This window comes from Marmota flaviventris, chromosome 14 (genome assembly GCF_047511675.1).
Source record: "Marmota flaviventris isolate mMarFla1 chromosome 14, mMarFla1.hap1, whole genome shotgun sequence".
NCBI lineage: Eukaryota > Metazoa > Chordata > Mammalia > Rodentia > Sciuridae > Marmota > Marmota flaviventris.
In genome coordinates this window covers 83,426,596-83,441,039 of record NC_092511.1, presented here as the reverse complement: position 1 = coordinate 83,441,039, position 14,444 = coordinate 83,426,596, and the positions used below count along the sequence as shown (strand labels likewise).

The 14,444-nt window shown below is 42.7% G+C and overlaps 1 protein-coding gene and 1 long non-coding RNA gene across 2 annotated transcripts in view; one reads left to right on the top strand and one right to left on the bottom strand.

Annotated features, from left to right (window-relative positions):
* The window catches only part of Polr1b (RNA polymerase I subunit B), a 27,482-nt gene extending 14,637 nt beyond the window's left edge, over positions 1–12,845 (top strand). The window contains exons 11-15 of the mRNA XM_071601815.1: positions 2,617–2,787; positions 3,334–3,495; positions 6,645–6,836; positions 7,180–7,433; positions 8,284–12,845. Coding sequence (XP_071457916.1) covers positions 2,617–2,787; positions 3,334–3,495; positions 6,645–6,836; positions 7,180–7,433; positions 8,284–9,166 — 1,662 coding nt within the window. The 3' untranslated portion in view covers positions 9,167–12,845. The remainder of the gene's footprint in view (positions 1–2,616; positions 2,788–3,333; positions 3,496–6,644; positions 6,837–7,179; positions 7,434–8,283) is intronic.
* LOC139701820 (uncharacterized) lies at positions 9,484–14,444 on the bottom strand. The gene is made up of 2 exons (XR_011704416.1): positions 12,070–14,444; positions 9,484–10,250 (listed from the first exon to the last, which is right to left on the bottom strand). It is a non-coding gene; the product is annotated as an uncharacterized lncRNA (long non-coding RNA).

Below are 14,444 nucleotides of genomic sequence, written 5' to 3'. Positions count from 1 at the left end.
CTATCACTGACCCACCCCCCAGCCACTATCGTTTATTTTTTAGTTTTAGTTGGACACAATACCTTTATTTTATTTATTTATTTTTATGTGGTGCTGAGGATTGGACTCAGTACCCCACATGTGCTAGGCCAGTGCTCTACGTCTGAGCCACAACCCAGCCCTCTCCCCCCGCCCCATTATCATTTTATTTGGTCAGTGGGAACCCCTCTGGGCTGTTTTTTTTTTTTTTTTCTGGTAAATACACAAAAATGTTCACCACTTTAACCACTTCAAATGTGCAGTCCAGTGGCCTCAGGCACATTCACACTGTTGTGCAGCTGTGCCACCAGCTGTCTCTGAACCTCAGTCGTGATCCTGGGCTGCAGCTCTGAGCCCCTTGAGCACTGCTTCTTTATCCCCGCTCTGCCCCTGTTCTTCTGCTTTGCCTCTGTGGGTTTGGCTGTGGTAAGTGGCATACGGTGACCTTTTGGTACTAGTTTGTTTCATGTGGTGTAGTGTCCTCAAGGTTCATCGAGTCTGACATTTCACAGCACGTGTCAGTTTCCTTCCTTCTAAGACTGAGTGACAGTCCATTGTGTGGCTGTGCTACATTTTGTTTACTGCAAGTCCCTCATTGCTGTGAACCTCGCTAAATAAATACCTATGCAAGTCTCTGCTTTCTGTTTTTTTTTTTTTTCCTTGAACTACTAATTGAACCCAACCCAGGGCAGCTTAACCACTGGCCATGGAGCCACAGCCCTAGCCCGTTATTATTTATTTTGACACAGGGTCTCACTAAATTGCTTGCCTTCCATGTGCTAAGTTGTTGAGGCTGGCTTTGAACTTGTGATCCTCCTGCTTTGGCCTCCCTACTTGCTAGGATTATAGTCATGAGCCACCATGCCCAGCTGCTTTCAATTTTGGGGGGTTATATGCCTAGAAATGGAATTACTGAATCACCTTTAGTGATTTTTGACACCTTTTGGGGGAAAATTCAAGTTTTCCTCTAGATGGATTAATCTGGTAGTTAATTCATTCTCTGATAATAGTAATTAATGATGAGTCAATTTTAAGGAAAGATCCCATTTGGTGCTGGTGACTGTTTTCTTAATATTTAAGGAGTACCCATAATAGTACTTCCAAGCCAAGTGCAGTGGCATACACTTGTAATCCCTGCTACTTGTGAGGCTAAGGCAGAAGGATTGCAAATTTGAGGCTCAGAATTTAGCAAGACCCTATCTCAAAAAAAGTGGGTATCTGGGGATGTAGCTCTGTACTAGAACAATTGTCTAGCACATGCAAAGAAGCTCTAGGTTCCCCCTCCCCAGTATTGAGTGAGAAAATAGTAGTTTATGGGTTTTCCCAAGTCGGAGACTTGCTGTTGTTCCTGTGTTCATAGGAGGAGGAATGCAATGAGTGAGTCTGCGTTTGCGTCTGGGAGCAGGATATGCTGGCTTTGTGAGAGGCAGCCCCTCTGGAGGAGGGGTATTTGCAAGGTGTAGGACCAGAGCAGTACAAGAGCCCCAGTGGCTCAGGAACAGGAGGGGTCCATCAGGGACAGCTGAGGCCAGAGGTCCACAGTGAGAGGCAGAGAGATGGTAGGACCAGTAGAAGATGTGGTTTGTTTATTTTCTATGATGTTTTGAAATCAGCATTCGTAAGTATTTTGTTTTGTAGTTCAGTGGGTAGCATGCTTGCCTTCCATGTGCTAAGGCCCTGGTTTCAATCTTCCTTGCTTTGGTAAAACATTAGAAATTATTTATTTTTATTAAGGGATTAGTCTTCTTAAGCTTGCTGTTTCCATTAAGATCTGTTTTAGTAGTTTGCCTTTTTCCCATTTCCTCTTGGAAGTGGGAATTTCCTAGACTGCTGATTTCTAAAAAACATGTCACTAATTTCTTTTGGTCTACTTTGTTCCTTTTAGCTTTTGAATTATGAGTTGAGTTATTTATTTATTTATTTTGGTACCATTTTGTTTTCTTCTATTTTTTTTTTCTTTTCTTTTAAGAATGTCCAAGGTTTACACATTTGGCAGATTTGCAATGCACAATCCCCTGTCATCAGCTGAGCTGTGGTGTTAGTTGTGGGCACAGGCTGTACGGTGGAGCTCCAGAACTTGTTCCTCTGGCCTAACCAGCCTCTGCTGATTTCTGCCTCTGCCCAGCACCCTCTCATCTTTATTGATGATGTGTTGAGCTTTGAGTTCCCATAAGTTCTGACACAGGGGTCTTATCATTTTTTTTCAAATTTCCATAATTTCTAGTTGTATTTATCCCTTTGTGCAGGAGTTGTTTAATAGTTTATTGGATTTTTTTTTTTTAATTCCCAGGTGGAAGGGTCTTTTCATGTAATTAATATATTTAAAAGTAAAACCAATCATCTGTATTTCAGATGTCAGAGAATAAACTTTTTGTTTTTTTCCCCAGGCTTTTGCCATTTCTGAATAAGAGGTGGATGGTGTTCTGTATGGGAATGGACTGGCAGGGATAACTGTGACTTCAGGTTTAGTGGGCCCTGGGTTGATTACTGGTGTGACCTAATGTTTTTTAGGTAGTACTTTTCCCTATAGAAGGGAATTTGGGGGAGGGGCGTAAAACATAGCACATGCTCTTAATTGCATTCTCTTGTTGAAAACAGGTGTTAAGAGAAAAAAGAATCCCTCCCTGGATGGAGGTGGTCCTTGTGCCCATGACAGGAAAGCCAAGTCTGTACCCAGGACTCTTGCTTTTTACCACTCCTTGCCGACTGGTGCGGCCTGTGCAGAACTTGGAACTGGGCCAAGAAGAATTGATTGGCACGATGGAACAGGTACGCGCAGCCTGTGTGAAGGCGGGTCTCTGCTTGTGTAGCGGAACCTCCAGAGACTTCACTGTTGCTTTTAATTGCTGAAACAATTTTCAGCAAAAATTAGGCATTTGAAAGAAAGCACTTATTTTCTGGCCACCCCTAGGTGACATTAGTGAACCACTTCCGTATCTTGCTGTCTTGCCTCACTCCTCAGAACCCGAGGGAGGCTCAGTGCTCCCATCCTGCCCCACTCCTATAGCACCTTTGCCCACATCTTCGCAGTTGCAAAACTGTGGGATTTGTGTTACTTAACAAAAGTTGTCTTTCGTCCTGGTCCCCTTCACAGCTGGACCCTGGTAGGTTTGTGGTGAAGGTGTGAGGCAAGTGGAATTTCTAAGTGGAAGTTTCCTGTGCACCCCAGAGGGTCCCTTCAGCATGCACAGGAAATTTCCACTTAGAAATACCACTTGCCTCACACCTTCCCTTGGGGCCTCTGAGTGCTGGAGGTGGGGAGGTAGTGAGAGTCTGGCTGTTCTGTGCCTTGTCCTCAGCCTTCCTCTCCTGCAGCTCTTCATGAACATCGCTATCTTTGAGGATGAGGTTTTTGCTGGAGTCACCACACACCAGGAACTCTTCCCTCACAGCCTGCTCAGTGTCATCGCCAACTTCATCCCCTTCTCTGACCACAACCAGAGTCCACGGAACATGTACCAGTGCCAGATGGGTAAGGTGGATGGAGGGCGGTGGTAGGTACAGTTGGGCAAGAAGAATGTGCATAGCTCTTTTTATTTTGAAGTACTTTTTAGACTTGGAGAAAATTTGCAAGAATAGGACAGGAGCTCCCCAAAACCATCATCTTTTCTGTTGACAGTTCCCATTGCCCTGTTTTTCCCCTGCAAATATGTTGCAGACATTGTTTACCCCTGAACATCGCAGCACGCCTTCCAAGCTAGGCCCTTCACCACGCAGCCCAGGCTAGTTAGCAGACCCAGGGAGTTAACAGTGGTGCTGTTCTTACTCAGATTTCAACTGGGCATCCGTGTACGACAGATTTTTCTGTGCAGCAGGCACTCAGCCCAAGATCACATTCTGTGTTGAGTTGTCATGTCTATTCAGTCTCCTTTAGTTTAGAATAGCTCTTAGCCATTCTTTGTCTTTCTTGACACTGATATTTTCAAAGAAAAAGGTGATTTGTTTTGTATACTATCCATTGATTTGGATTTGTCCAAGATCTTTGATTCAATTCTTTTTTATTTTAGGTGTTGATGGACCTTTATTTTTATTCATTTATTTATATGCAGTACTCAGAATTGAACCCAGGGCCTCACACATGCTAGGCGAGTGCTCTACCTACCACTAAGCTTCACCCCCAGCCCCTTTGATTCAGTTTTTGAAGGAGACCCGGATGGCCATCACTGTCACTCACATAATTAGCACTGCCAGCGCACTTCATTTCTGCCTCAAGGGGTCATGTTTTTATCATGTGTAAATTCCTTCAGCCTGAAAAATGTGTTAGAGGTTTTGTAGTACAGGTTGCTGGCCACAGGTTCTTAGTTTCATTCATCTGAAAATTATTTTCAGGCTGGGGATGCAGCTCAGTTGGTAGAGTGCTTGCCTCACAGGCACAAGGCCCTGGGTTCAGTCCCCAGCACCGCACCCCCCCCCACACACACACACACACCCCCAAAAAAAAACTATTTCTGAAGGAAATTTCCACTGGATATGTAATTCTGAGTTGACAGTTACTTTTATTTAAGCACGTTACAGTTCTAAGCTACCTGTTCTTGCTGTCTCTTCTAATTGGAAGGCAGTGCTTATATTTATTTTTATTTCCCTGAATATGATGTGTTTTTTCCTCTGACCTTAAGGATTTTAATTTTTCTGGTTTTTAGGAGATTGACTATGATACGATTGTCCTGGTTAGAGTTTCTGGTCTTCTTAAATCTGTAAGAAAAAGTAAACTCACCCACTTGGGGAAGTTTTCCACTGTTGTTCCTAAAGCTCTTGCTTCTGCCTCTCTCCTTTTTCTTCTAAGATTCAATTGTGCATTATTTATGTCAAACCTTTTGTATTGTCCCATGAGCCATTGAGTTTCTTTTTTCTCTCTTTTTTTTTTCTTTCTTGTCAGATTTGATTTTTTTTTTTTTTTTTTAGTAGATCATTACGTTGACTTCATCTGTCATCTAATGAATTTTTATTTCAGGTATTTTTTGGTCTAAAGCTTACATTTGTTTCTTTTTAATAGTTTCAGTTTTCTGAGGTTGCTTTGCTCATTGTGGACACATTTTCCTTTAAGGTTCTGAGCATGGATCATTCGAGGTGCTGTTGAGTCACTATCTGATCCCAGCCTCTGGACCATGTCACGACAGCTCCTGCTCTTTGTGGAGAATAGGTCATATTTCGCTGTTTCGTTGTCTACTAGTCATGAATCGCATCGTGGACATTCTGGGTTCTCTTGTAACTTCCTGGATAGGATCAGCTTTTAGTTCTAATTGGTAGAGACCTTCACTTTTAGTCACTGGTGTGCAATCTGGTCCTGTCCTTTGGATGCAGACCTCAGAAATTCACTGAAGTGTGGCCTCAGTTTATGTGCAGAATTTAAGGCTGTCCCTCTGTAGTTCTTGCCTTTCTGAAATAAGCTCCTCACTTTCTAGTCACTGTCATGATCTGAGCTCTATTCCTTGGTCCTTTTTTTGTTTCTTTGCTTTTTTGCGGTGCTGGGGATTGAACCCAGGGCCCTGGTGCATGCTAGGCAGATGCTGTGCCACTCAACTACATCCCCAACTTTATTCTTGGGCTCTTTATACAGTTAGGCTGTGAATTTCAATCTAAGTTGTAAGTACTACACTGTTTGGACCATGAGGGGAAAAAAATGAAAAAACTAGGAACTCAGTCTGATGGTTTTTGGTTCCTCTCCAGTGCTTTGGCTGGTGGTTTCTATGTATATAGTTGTTTTTTCCCCTAGGGAGTTGCCCTGTGTTACTAAAAGCTGTAAATCTTCTATATGAAAAAAATAAAAATTCATTATGTGTATAAATAGTTTAGTCTTTAAAACCATTTTGTTCTGAAATGACTCCCTATACTTTAAAGTAGTACGATGAGTCTTGCCTATAATGTCCTACTACTCAGAGTTTATACATATTGACATTTTCTTCTGTGTATAAGAAAGTAATATAATTCAGTAACAGCTGCTCTCCATCTTCTCCCTACATTCCCCCAGTAGTAATGTCCTGTAGTTTGTGTGTAGCCTTTTATATCCCCTTTTTGTACTTTTCTTACCTGGGTCCATGAACATATAGAATTGTTTGGGGTGTGCTCCATATGTATACCAATAGTATCATCACACCTGTTTTAGTCAGATTTGCATTGCTGTGACCAAAAGACCCAATAAGAACAATTTTAGAGGAGAAAAAGTGTATTTGGGGCTCAAAATTTCAGAGATAGAACATAATGATAGAAGAGCGTAATGAAGGAAAACAGCTTAGGACTTGGCCACCAGGACTCAGAGCCCTTGATTGCTTAGGAAAATCACCCCAAAGGCACGCCCCCATGATCCACTCCTCCAGCCACAGCCAGCCATTTCTCCTTCGAACTTCTTGCACTGTCTCACACGTGAGCAGTCAGGAGACGCCTCCTCATGTCTAACCATAAGACACCTCACTCTGCTTCTCACCCAGTTGTTCTCATAATCTGGTCATGTTGATACTTAGAGCTACTTCATTTTCACGGCTAATATTACTATGTAGTAATTATAACCACCGTGATTTTTTGTTCATTCATCTGTGATGAATATTTAGTCATTTCAGTTTTATGTAACAGCTTTACAATTGAGGGCTGAAAAACAAATGCAAAGAATTGTTTTTTCTTCTGTAGGTAAGCAGACTATGGGCTTTCCCCTTCTCACTTACCAAGACCGATCAGATAATAAACTGTACCGTCTTCAGACTCCACAGAGTCCTCTTGTAAGACCATGCATGTATGATTATTATGACATGGATAACTACCCAATAGGGACAAATGCCATTGTTGCTGTGATTTCATACACTGGCTATGACATGGAAGATGCCATGGTAAGTTTTACCAGGAGATGTCGTTCCAGTCTTTTTTAAAACTTTCTTGTTCTGTTAAATTGTTCCTCGTCTAAGTTGAAAGTGGGCCTTGAGATATATTCACACAGATTTCAGGTGTGCATCTGTCTTCCACATTGAGCACACAGTACTAATGAATGTTGAGTGAGTAGTCTCTGTAGTTACCTTTTATATTTAAGCACTAGCTGGGTTTTAATAGTATTAATGATTTGTAAAATATGGGAAGAGTTTTAAATTCAATTATTGTAAGTATTAATATGATCCTAACTGGTTTTATTTTCAAAATCCTCCGTTAGACTCAGTTAACAATTTTTTGTCCTCACAGATTCTAAATAAGGCTTCTTGGGAGCGAGGCTTTGCTCATGGAAGTGTCTACAAGTCGGAGTTCATAGACCTGTCTGAAAGGATTAAACAGGGAGATGATAGTCTGGTGTTTGGGGTCAAACCTGGTGACCCCCGGACTCTACAGAAGTTGGATGGCGATGGACTGCCCTTCATAGGGGCAGCACTGAAGTATGGAGACCCATATTATGGCTACCTCAACCTCAACACCGGGGAGAGCTTTGTGGTGTTCTATAAGTAAGTGTGTGGTCTCTGCTGTTCTCCAGAGTCAATTTCTCAGTGGCATTACTGGCTATTGATGAGAGTTGTCTTGTAATGGGAGGTTTTGGAGAAGATATGAGTGTGCTGCTGTAACAAGATTTCTGAGGCTGAGCAATAAAAAATAATTTATTCCTCACAGTTACAGAGGCTGGGAAGTCCAAAATCCTTAAGGCACTGGCAGGTGATCAGGTGTCCGCTGAGGACTTGTTCCCCGCAGATGGCATGTCTGGGTGTCCTCAGGGTAGGAGGTGAAGGGCAAACAGGAGCAGCTGGCTCCTCCACCCTCCAGTCCCCATCACCCCCAGGGCCCCTCCTCTCAGCACACTGCAGTAAAAGCTGGATTTCGGTGTGGACTTGGAGGGACACGGGCATCCACACCACAGCAGTTCTGGTCTGTGTCGAGCCTGAGCTGGCACTGCCTGCTGAGACAAGGGCCTGTTTATCTTGCTGCCCTTACTTTTCTACTTTCTTTGTTAACAGTCCCACATTTTGAGTTATCTGTGATTTATGTTAAAACTGTCACTGAATTCTGTCGTCTCCTACATGATGTGTTACAGCCAAAATATTGAGTTCACTAAGCCTCTTTTTAAAACAAAAATTTTATTTTAGTTTCTTTTACAACAGATTAGATTTTAATAGGCCTTCGTGATGGCTTTTCCTTCTCTTTATTGGTAGTATTGGTGCAGATGAACATAATAATAGCCCTAAAGCACTTTTAGGGATACCAACTCATTTTACAAATGCTCTTTATGAAACACGAAGTATGCCAGTACAACTTCTCCAAAAGCTTAACAAAAGCTTGACTTCTGTGATTGACATTTCCTAGGAGTAAAGAAAATTGCATCGTGGATAACATCAAAGTTTGCAGCAATGACACTGGGAATGGGAAATTCAAGTGTGTTTGCGTCACAATGCGCGTCCCTCGGAACCCAACAATCGGAGATAAGTTCGCCAGTCGTCACGGGCAGAAGGGCATTTTGAGCCGGTTGTGGCCAGCTGAGGACATGCCTTTTACTGAGAGTGGGATGGTGCCAGACATTCTGTTCAACCCTCATGGCTTTCCATCCCGTATGACCATCGGCATGTTAATTGAGAGTATGGCTGGGAAATCTGCCGCTTTGCATGGCCTCTGCCACGATGCGACACCCTTCACTTTTTCTGAGGAGAACTCTGCTTTGGAGTACTTTGGTGAGATGTTAAAGGCTGCGGGCTACAACTTCTATGGCACTGAGAGATTGTATAGTGGCATCAGTGGGGTAGAACTGGAGGCAGACATTTTCATAGGCGTGGTTTATTATCAGCGCTTACGTCACATGGTGTCCGACAAATTTCAAGTTAGAACAACTGGAGCCAGGGACAAAGTCACCAACCAGCCTATTGGGGGAAGAAACGTGCAGGGCGGAATCCGTTTTGGGGAGATGGAGCGGGATGCTCTCTTGGCCCATGGCACATCTTTTCTCCTCCATGACCGCCTCTTCAACTGCTCTGACCGCTCGGTGGCCCACGTGTGTGTCAAGTGTGGCAGTTTACTTTCTCCACTGTTGGAGAAGCCACCCCCTTCCTGGTCCGCCTTGCGCAACAGAAAATACAACTGTGCTCTCTGTAACCGCAGTGACACCATTGATACTGTCTCTGTGCCTTACGTCTTTCGGTATTTTGTAGCTGAACTGGCAGCTATGAACATCAAAGTGAAGCTGGACGTCGTGTAACAGGCTGTTTTCTTTAGGACAGGAGGGTCATCAGATGAAAACAGAATGTTGTTTAGTTCAGTGAAGGTATTACCAGGTTTTCTCGAGGGTGTTAATACTTTAAACCAAAAACAGGAACAAGAATTTAAGGTTCCCAAGTCTCTGATATAATTCCTGAAGTTGACTTTTAGTATATTTGTTTAAAAATTCCACATGTATTATTTAAAAATGATTTTTAAATGATGTACTAGTAATGAAGCTGTCAGGGGAAAGGGATACAAATGTAACACAGGCCAATTATATGATTTTTTTTTTTTTTTTAAATTCTTAGAGCCACATGAAGTAAAAGCAACTTTATTGAAGTATCAAAGTATAATTGATATGCAAAAAACTACATGTGTTGTCTATCAACAAAAAATAAATAAATTTAAAAAGCCGGGGAGGGGGGCTGGGGCTGGGGCTTAGCAGTAGGGCACTTGCCTGGCATGTGTGAGGTACTGGGTTCGACCCAGCACCACGTGTAAATATATAAAATAAAGGTCTATCAACTAAAATATAAAAATTTTTTAAAAAACTACATGCGTGGAAAAAACTATATGCAGCTGATGTGTTTGAATTTGTGCACAACCTGTGCTGCATCCACAGTCGAGGCAAATAAACATGCATCACTTCCAAAAGGTCTGTCCTGTGATTTTTGCTTTTTTGTATATATTAAGAACACTGAACTCAAAAAGTATACCAGTTTTCATGTGTACAGTATAGAATTGTCAGCTACAGGGACTTCAGTGAGTGGCACATCCCGGGAACTTACTCATTTGCATGACTGAAACTTCACGCCCTGGGTTCCTTCTCCAGCCCCTGGCAACCACCATTCCACTCTCTGCTTCTCTCATTTGGACTGTTGACCATGCAGTATTTGTCCTCCTGTGTCTGGCTGACTTCACTTGGCCCCTGGCTTCGAGGTTCAGCCAAGTTGTAGACGGGGCTGGCTTTCCTCCTCGAAGGCTGAATGATACTGTGCTGTGTGGAGCACCACGTGTCTTCTCCTCGGTTGATGAACAAACAGTAAGGTGATTGGAGTATCTTAGAAATTACTTTTTATGACCTTAATGAAATATATAGCCAAAATGTCATTATAACATGTAAAGAATATTAAAATTAATTGATAATTTATATTCTTTTTTTCATACGTCTCTGAAATCCAATCTGTATTTAGTTTGTGCTTGGCTTTTTCTGCATTATATATTGAGCTGCCTTCCTATCAATTTTTTTTTTAATATTTATTTTTTAGTTTTTGGTGGACACAACATCTTTTTTTATTTTTATGTGGTGCTAAGGATCAAACCCAGTGCCGCGCGCATGCCAGGCAAGTACGCTACCGCTTGAGCCACATCCCCAGCCCCCCATCAGTTTTTTTAAATTTTTTTTTTTTTAGTTGTTGATGGACCTTCACTTTTTATTTATTTATATATGGTGCTGAGAATCAAATGCAGTGCTTCACACATGTAGGCTAGTGCTCTACCACTAAGCTATAATCCAGCCCCTTTCCTATCAGTTTGTACAGTGTGGGGTTTTTTTTGTTTTTTTTTGTATGGCTGTACTGTCTCCTGTTGATGGGTGGTTCCATGTTTTGACTCTTACAGTGTTGGCAGTAGATAACCTTGCATGTACTTGTGTAAGATATTTTGATGGTAAAAGCTTCCCTACGATAGTTCTAGTCTAGTTCTAGCTCCCTTATAACATGTCAAATATCTAAAGTCTCGCTTTAGGTATTTGACATGTTATAAGGGAGCTAGAACTAGACTAAAAAAAAAAAACCTAACCTTTCAAGATATATCCTGGCTCTGCTTCAGGAACCTGAAAAGAATAAGGAAAAACATCTTGGATCTGTTGGTTGATACCTTGCCTTACCATAGTAGAATCTCAAGTATAAACTTACCCCCGTTCCAGTCTCTTCCTCACACTCCCTAGCTGAGATCTGTTGTAGAAGTCTATTTTTTAGCAGACTAAAAAAATATATTTTTGAAAAAAATTGTTGGCTTTTAATTTTTAAATTGTAGATTCACAGCTAAGAAAACAACATTGGGTCAGTCCACAGAGCGTATTCAGATTTCACCAGTTTTATATGCATTCATTTGCATTGTGTGAATAGTCCTATCTAAGTTTATCATCTGTGTAGATTGGTGTAAACACTATAATTGAGATACCGAACTGTTCCATTACCACAAATCTCTGTCATGCTTATTTCTCTGTAGCCCTCCCTATCCTCTGTCTCTTAATCTGTTCTCCATCTCTGTAATTTTATTTCAAGAATATTGTAACTTAGATCACACAGTTAGATTGGCCCTTTTTATTCACAAGGGTTCCCTTGAGATCCACCCAAGTTGTCGAATGTTTTCATAGTTAATTCCTTTTATTATTGCTACATAGTACTCCACAGTGTGGATATACCAGTTTAACCATCAACCTCAAAGGATATATTAGTCATATCTGATTTGGGGCACTAACAGGAAAGCTGCCCTAAACAATCAAGTACAGGTTTTTGTATAGTTGTAGGTTTTCATTTCCCTGGGACAAGTTTTCAACAGTGCAATTGCTGAGTTTTATAAGACCACCAAACTTTCCAGAGTAGTCATACCCTTTTATATTTCCACTTGCAGTGTGTGAGTGGGCCATGTTTTCTGCATTTTGACCAGCATTTAGTGGTGTTACTATGTTTTATTTTAACCATTTTGATAAGTAAGTAGTGATATTCATGGTTTTAATTTGCATTTCTCTAAATGAACATCCTTTCATGTGTTTATCTACCATTTATAAATCCTCAGTGAAATATCTGTTCATGAGTTTTTGTGGTACTGAGGATTGAATCCAGGGGTGCTCAACCACTGAGCTAATATCCTCAGCCCTTTTTGAGAATTGCTTACCTGGAATTTGTGATCCTCCTGCCTCAGGCTTCCAAGTAGCTCTTCCGGATGTGGCTCAGTTTCTATTTGACTTCTTACTGCAGAGTCTTGATTGCATTCTGGATCTAAAGCCTTGGTTGCACTAGCGTTTTGCAGGTGTTTTCTCCCAGCTTGTCTTTTCATCCTTTCCATGGGTCTTGCAGAGCAAGAGTTGTAATTTCAATGAGTCCTAGTTTACTCTGTTGTTTTCGGTGGATAATGTTTCCAGTATCCTATCCAAGGACACTCCACTCAGTGCAAAGATTTTCTCATATTATTTTCAAAGATTTTCTAGTCTTATGCTTTACATTTAAATTGATCCATTTAGAGCTAATTCTTGTATAAAATGTGGGGTTACATAAAGATTCTGGAGTGGGCATTCGCCTATAGATTCTGGTTGCTCCAGCACCATATTTGAAGACTCTACTTCCTCCATTGAATTAGTTTTGCTCTTATGTTTTAAAAAAAGAAAACCAGTGGGACATATTTGTGTGGGGTTAGTTAATTTGGGGTGGTTAATTTTATATTTCCTTTGCTGGCTTACTAATCCTACCTCTACATTTTGCGTTTCCTTTAAAGTTTTCTAGCGTCATGTGCCATGGCACTGCCTGTAATCCCAGCAGCTGGGGAGGTTGACATAGGAGGATTGCAAGTTTGAGGTCAGCCTAGGGAACTTAGTGAGACACTGTCTCAAAATTAAAAGGTTTGGGCCAGGCAAATTTTAATTGCTGGTAGAATAAAACTTTTCAAAACTTGAAGTGGAATCTCCCTTGTGTTTGACGAGACAAGAAAAGAGAAAGCATATTACTAAATTTCTGAAATCTGGTCTGAAATCACTTTTCTCATGCCTTTTTCCTTCCTAAGTGGTGCAACAAGGTTCTGTTTGAAACAACTGTATCCTTTTGAGGAAAGGCAGAGACATGATGAAAATGCCCCCTCTTTGTGACCAGTTTCTGCAAGCCTCCCTGGAGGCTCTTAAGGAGACAGCACCCTGTGTGGGCATCCCAAAGCAGCTGTTGGGAGAAACCCAGAATGCAGAAAACTCCATCTGAGATCTCCCATTTAAACTCCGATTTGCTTCACTCCAAACCCCATGGTCACTTAGCTCCCTCTACATTTATTTGATCCCTAGAGAACTCAGTTTTATTCTTGAGCTACCAGTCAAAAAGCAACTAGAAGTCTGGGGGTCACACTTCCCAAGAGGGGTATCCCAGGCTTGAATCTTCATTACAGCTACTTGGTCCAAACCTAGGTGTTTGAGCCCCTTCCTTGGGAAACACATTGCCTAGACGTTGGGATAAGACGGGAGGAGAAGCTTGGGATTGATTAAAGATCTCATTCTCCCAGAAAAGAAAAAATGTAAGGATTCAGTTCGCAGCTGAAGCCAGTCTTCTGTCTTCCCGCAGCCCTTGCTGCGGTTTTCTTCCTCCCTTCTCTCACCAAATATAAGCGTGGAAGTTTTCAGAAGGGAAGAATGGAGGAGGTTCTGGGTGTAAACCTTTTTCATCGCTCTTGGCTTCAAACCTACTCTGTCATCTGAAGCAGATATATGGCCAGTGGAGCAGCCATCAGATGTCAACTGCCACCCAGGGCAGCTCATGGGTTCAGCCTCTGTAACAGCTGTCACTTAGGGCTTATGAGGCCCCAGGATCTGAGAACCGCCCTGTGCACTCTGTGAAGGAGGTCACTGTCATCACTCCTACTTCACAGAGCAACATACTGACATTCCAGGTGGTTGTCGCCCACAAACAGCTCTTGTTCATCTTAAACGCGATGATTAACTGCATTTTCTGCTCATTTGGGCTGGAGTTTTGGAAGAAAGTCCTGCATACCAGATGGCAGGACAGATGCTCAGTTCTCCCATCGAGGATATCCAGCTTCCTAAGTAGGGAAAGCACGCCACGTCTCACCTCGCACTTGGAGGCAGCCGAGGAAGGAGGGGAAAACGTTAGTACACCGGGAAACCAGGCTAGACGTCCACACGTCCCCCCAGAGCCTCCGCCCAGGGCTAGGGGAGGACTGCGTGGGCACCTAGGCTGAGCAGTTGCGGCGGCCGTGACCGCCCTCCTCCAGGTCGCAGCACGGGCACAGGATGCGCTAGAGGACAGCAAGCACATGTCCAGGCCATGGTGGCGGCTCAGAATTCCCGAACCCCGCAAGTGGCGGCCATGGCGCCCAATCGACCGCGAAACGCAGCGTGTGGAGGGACCGCCAAGCAGCCGCCGCTCGCCACTAGCCCCAGTCAAGAGAGGTGGAGCGTGCGAGGCCGCCGCTCAGCCACACCAGATTCCGCTCTCGCTTGAGACCAAGGCCCCGCAGGACTTCTAACCGGCTACTTCCGGCGATCCCTGGCGCAG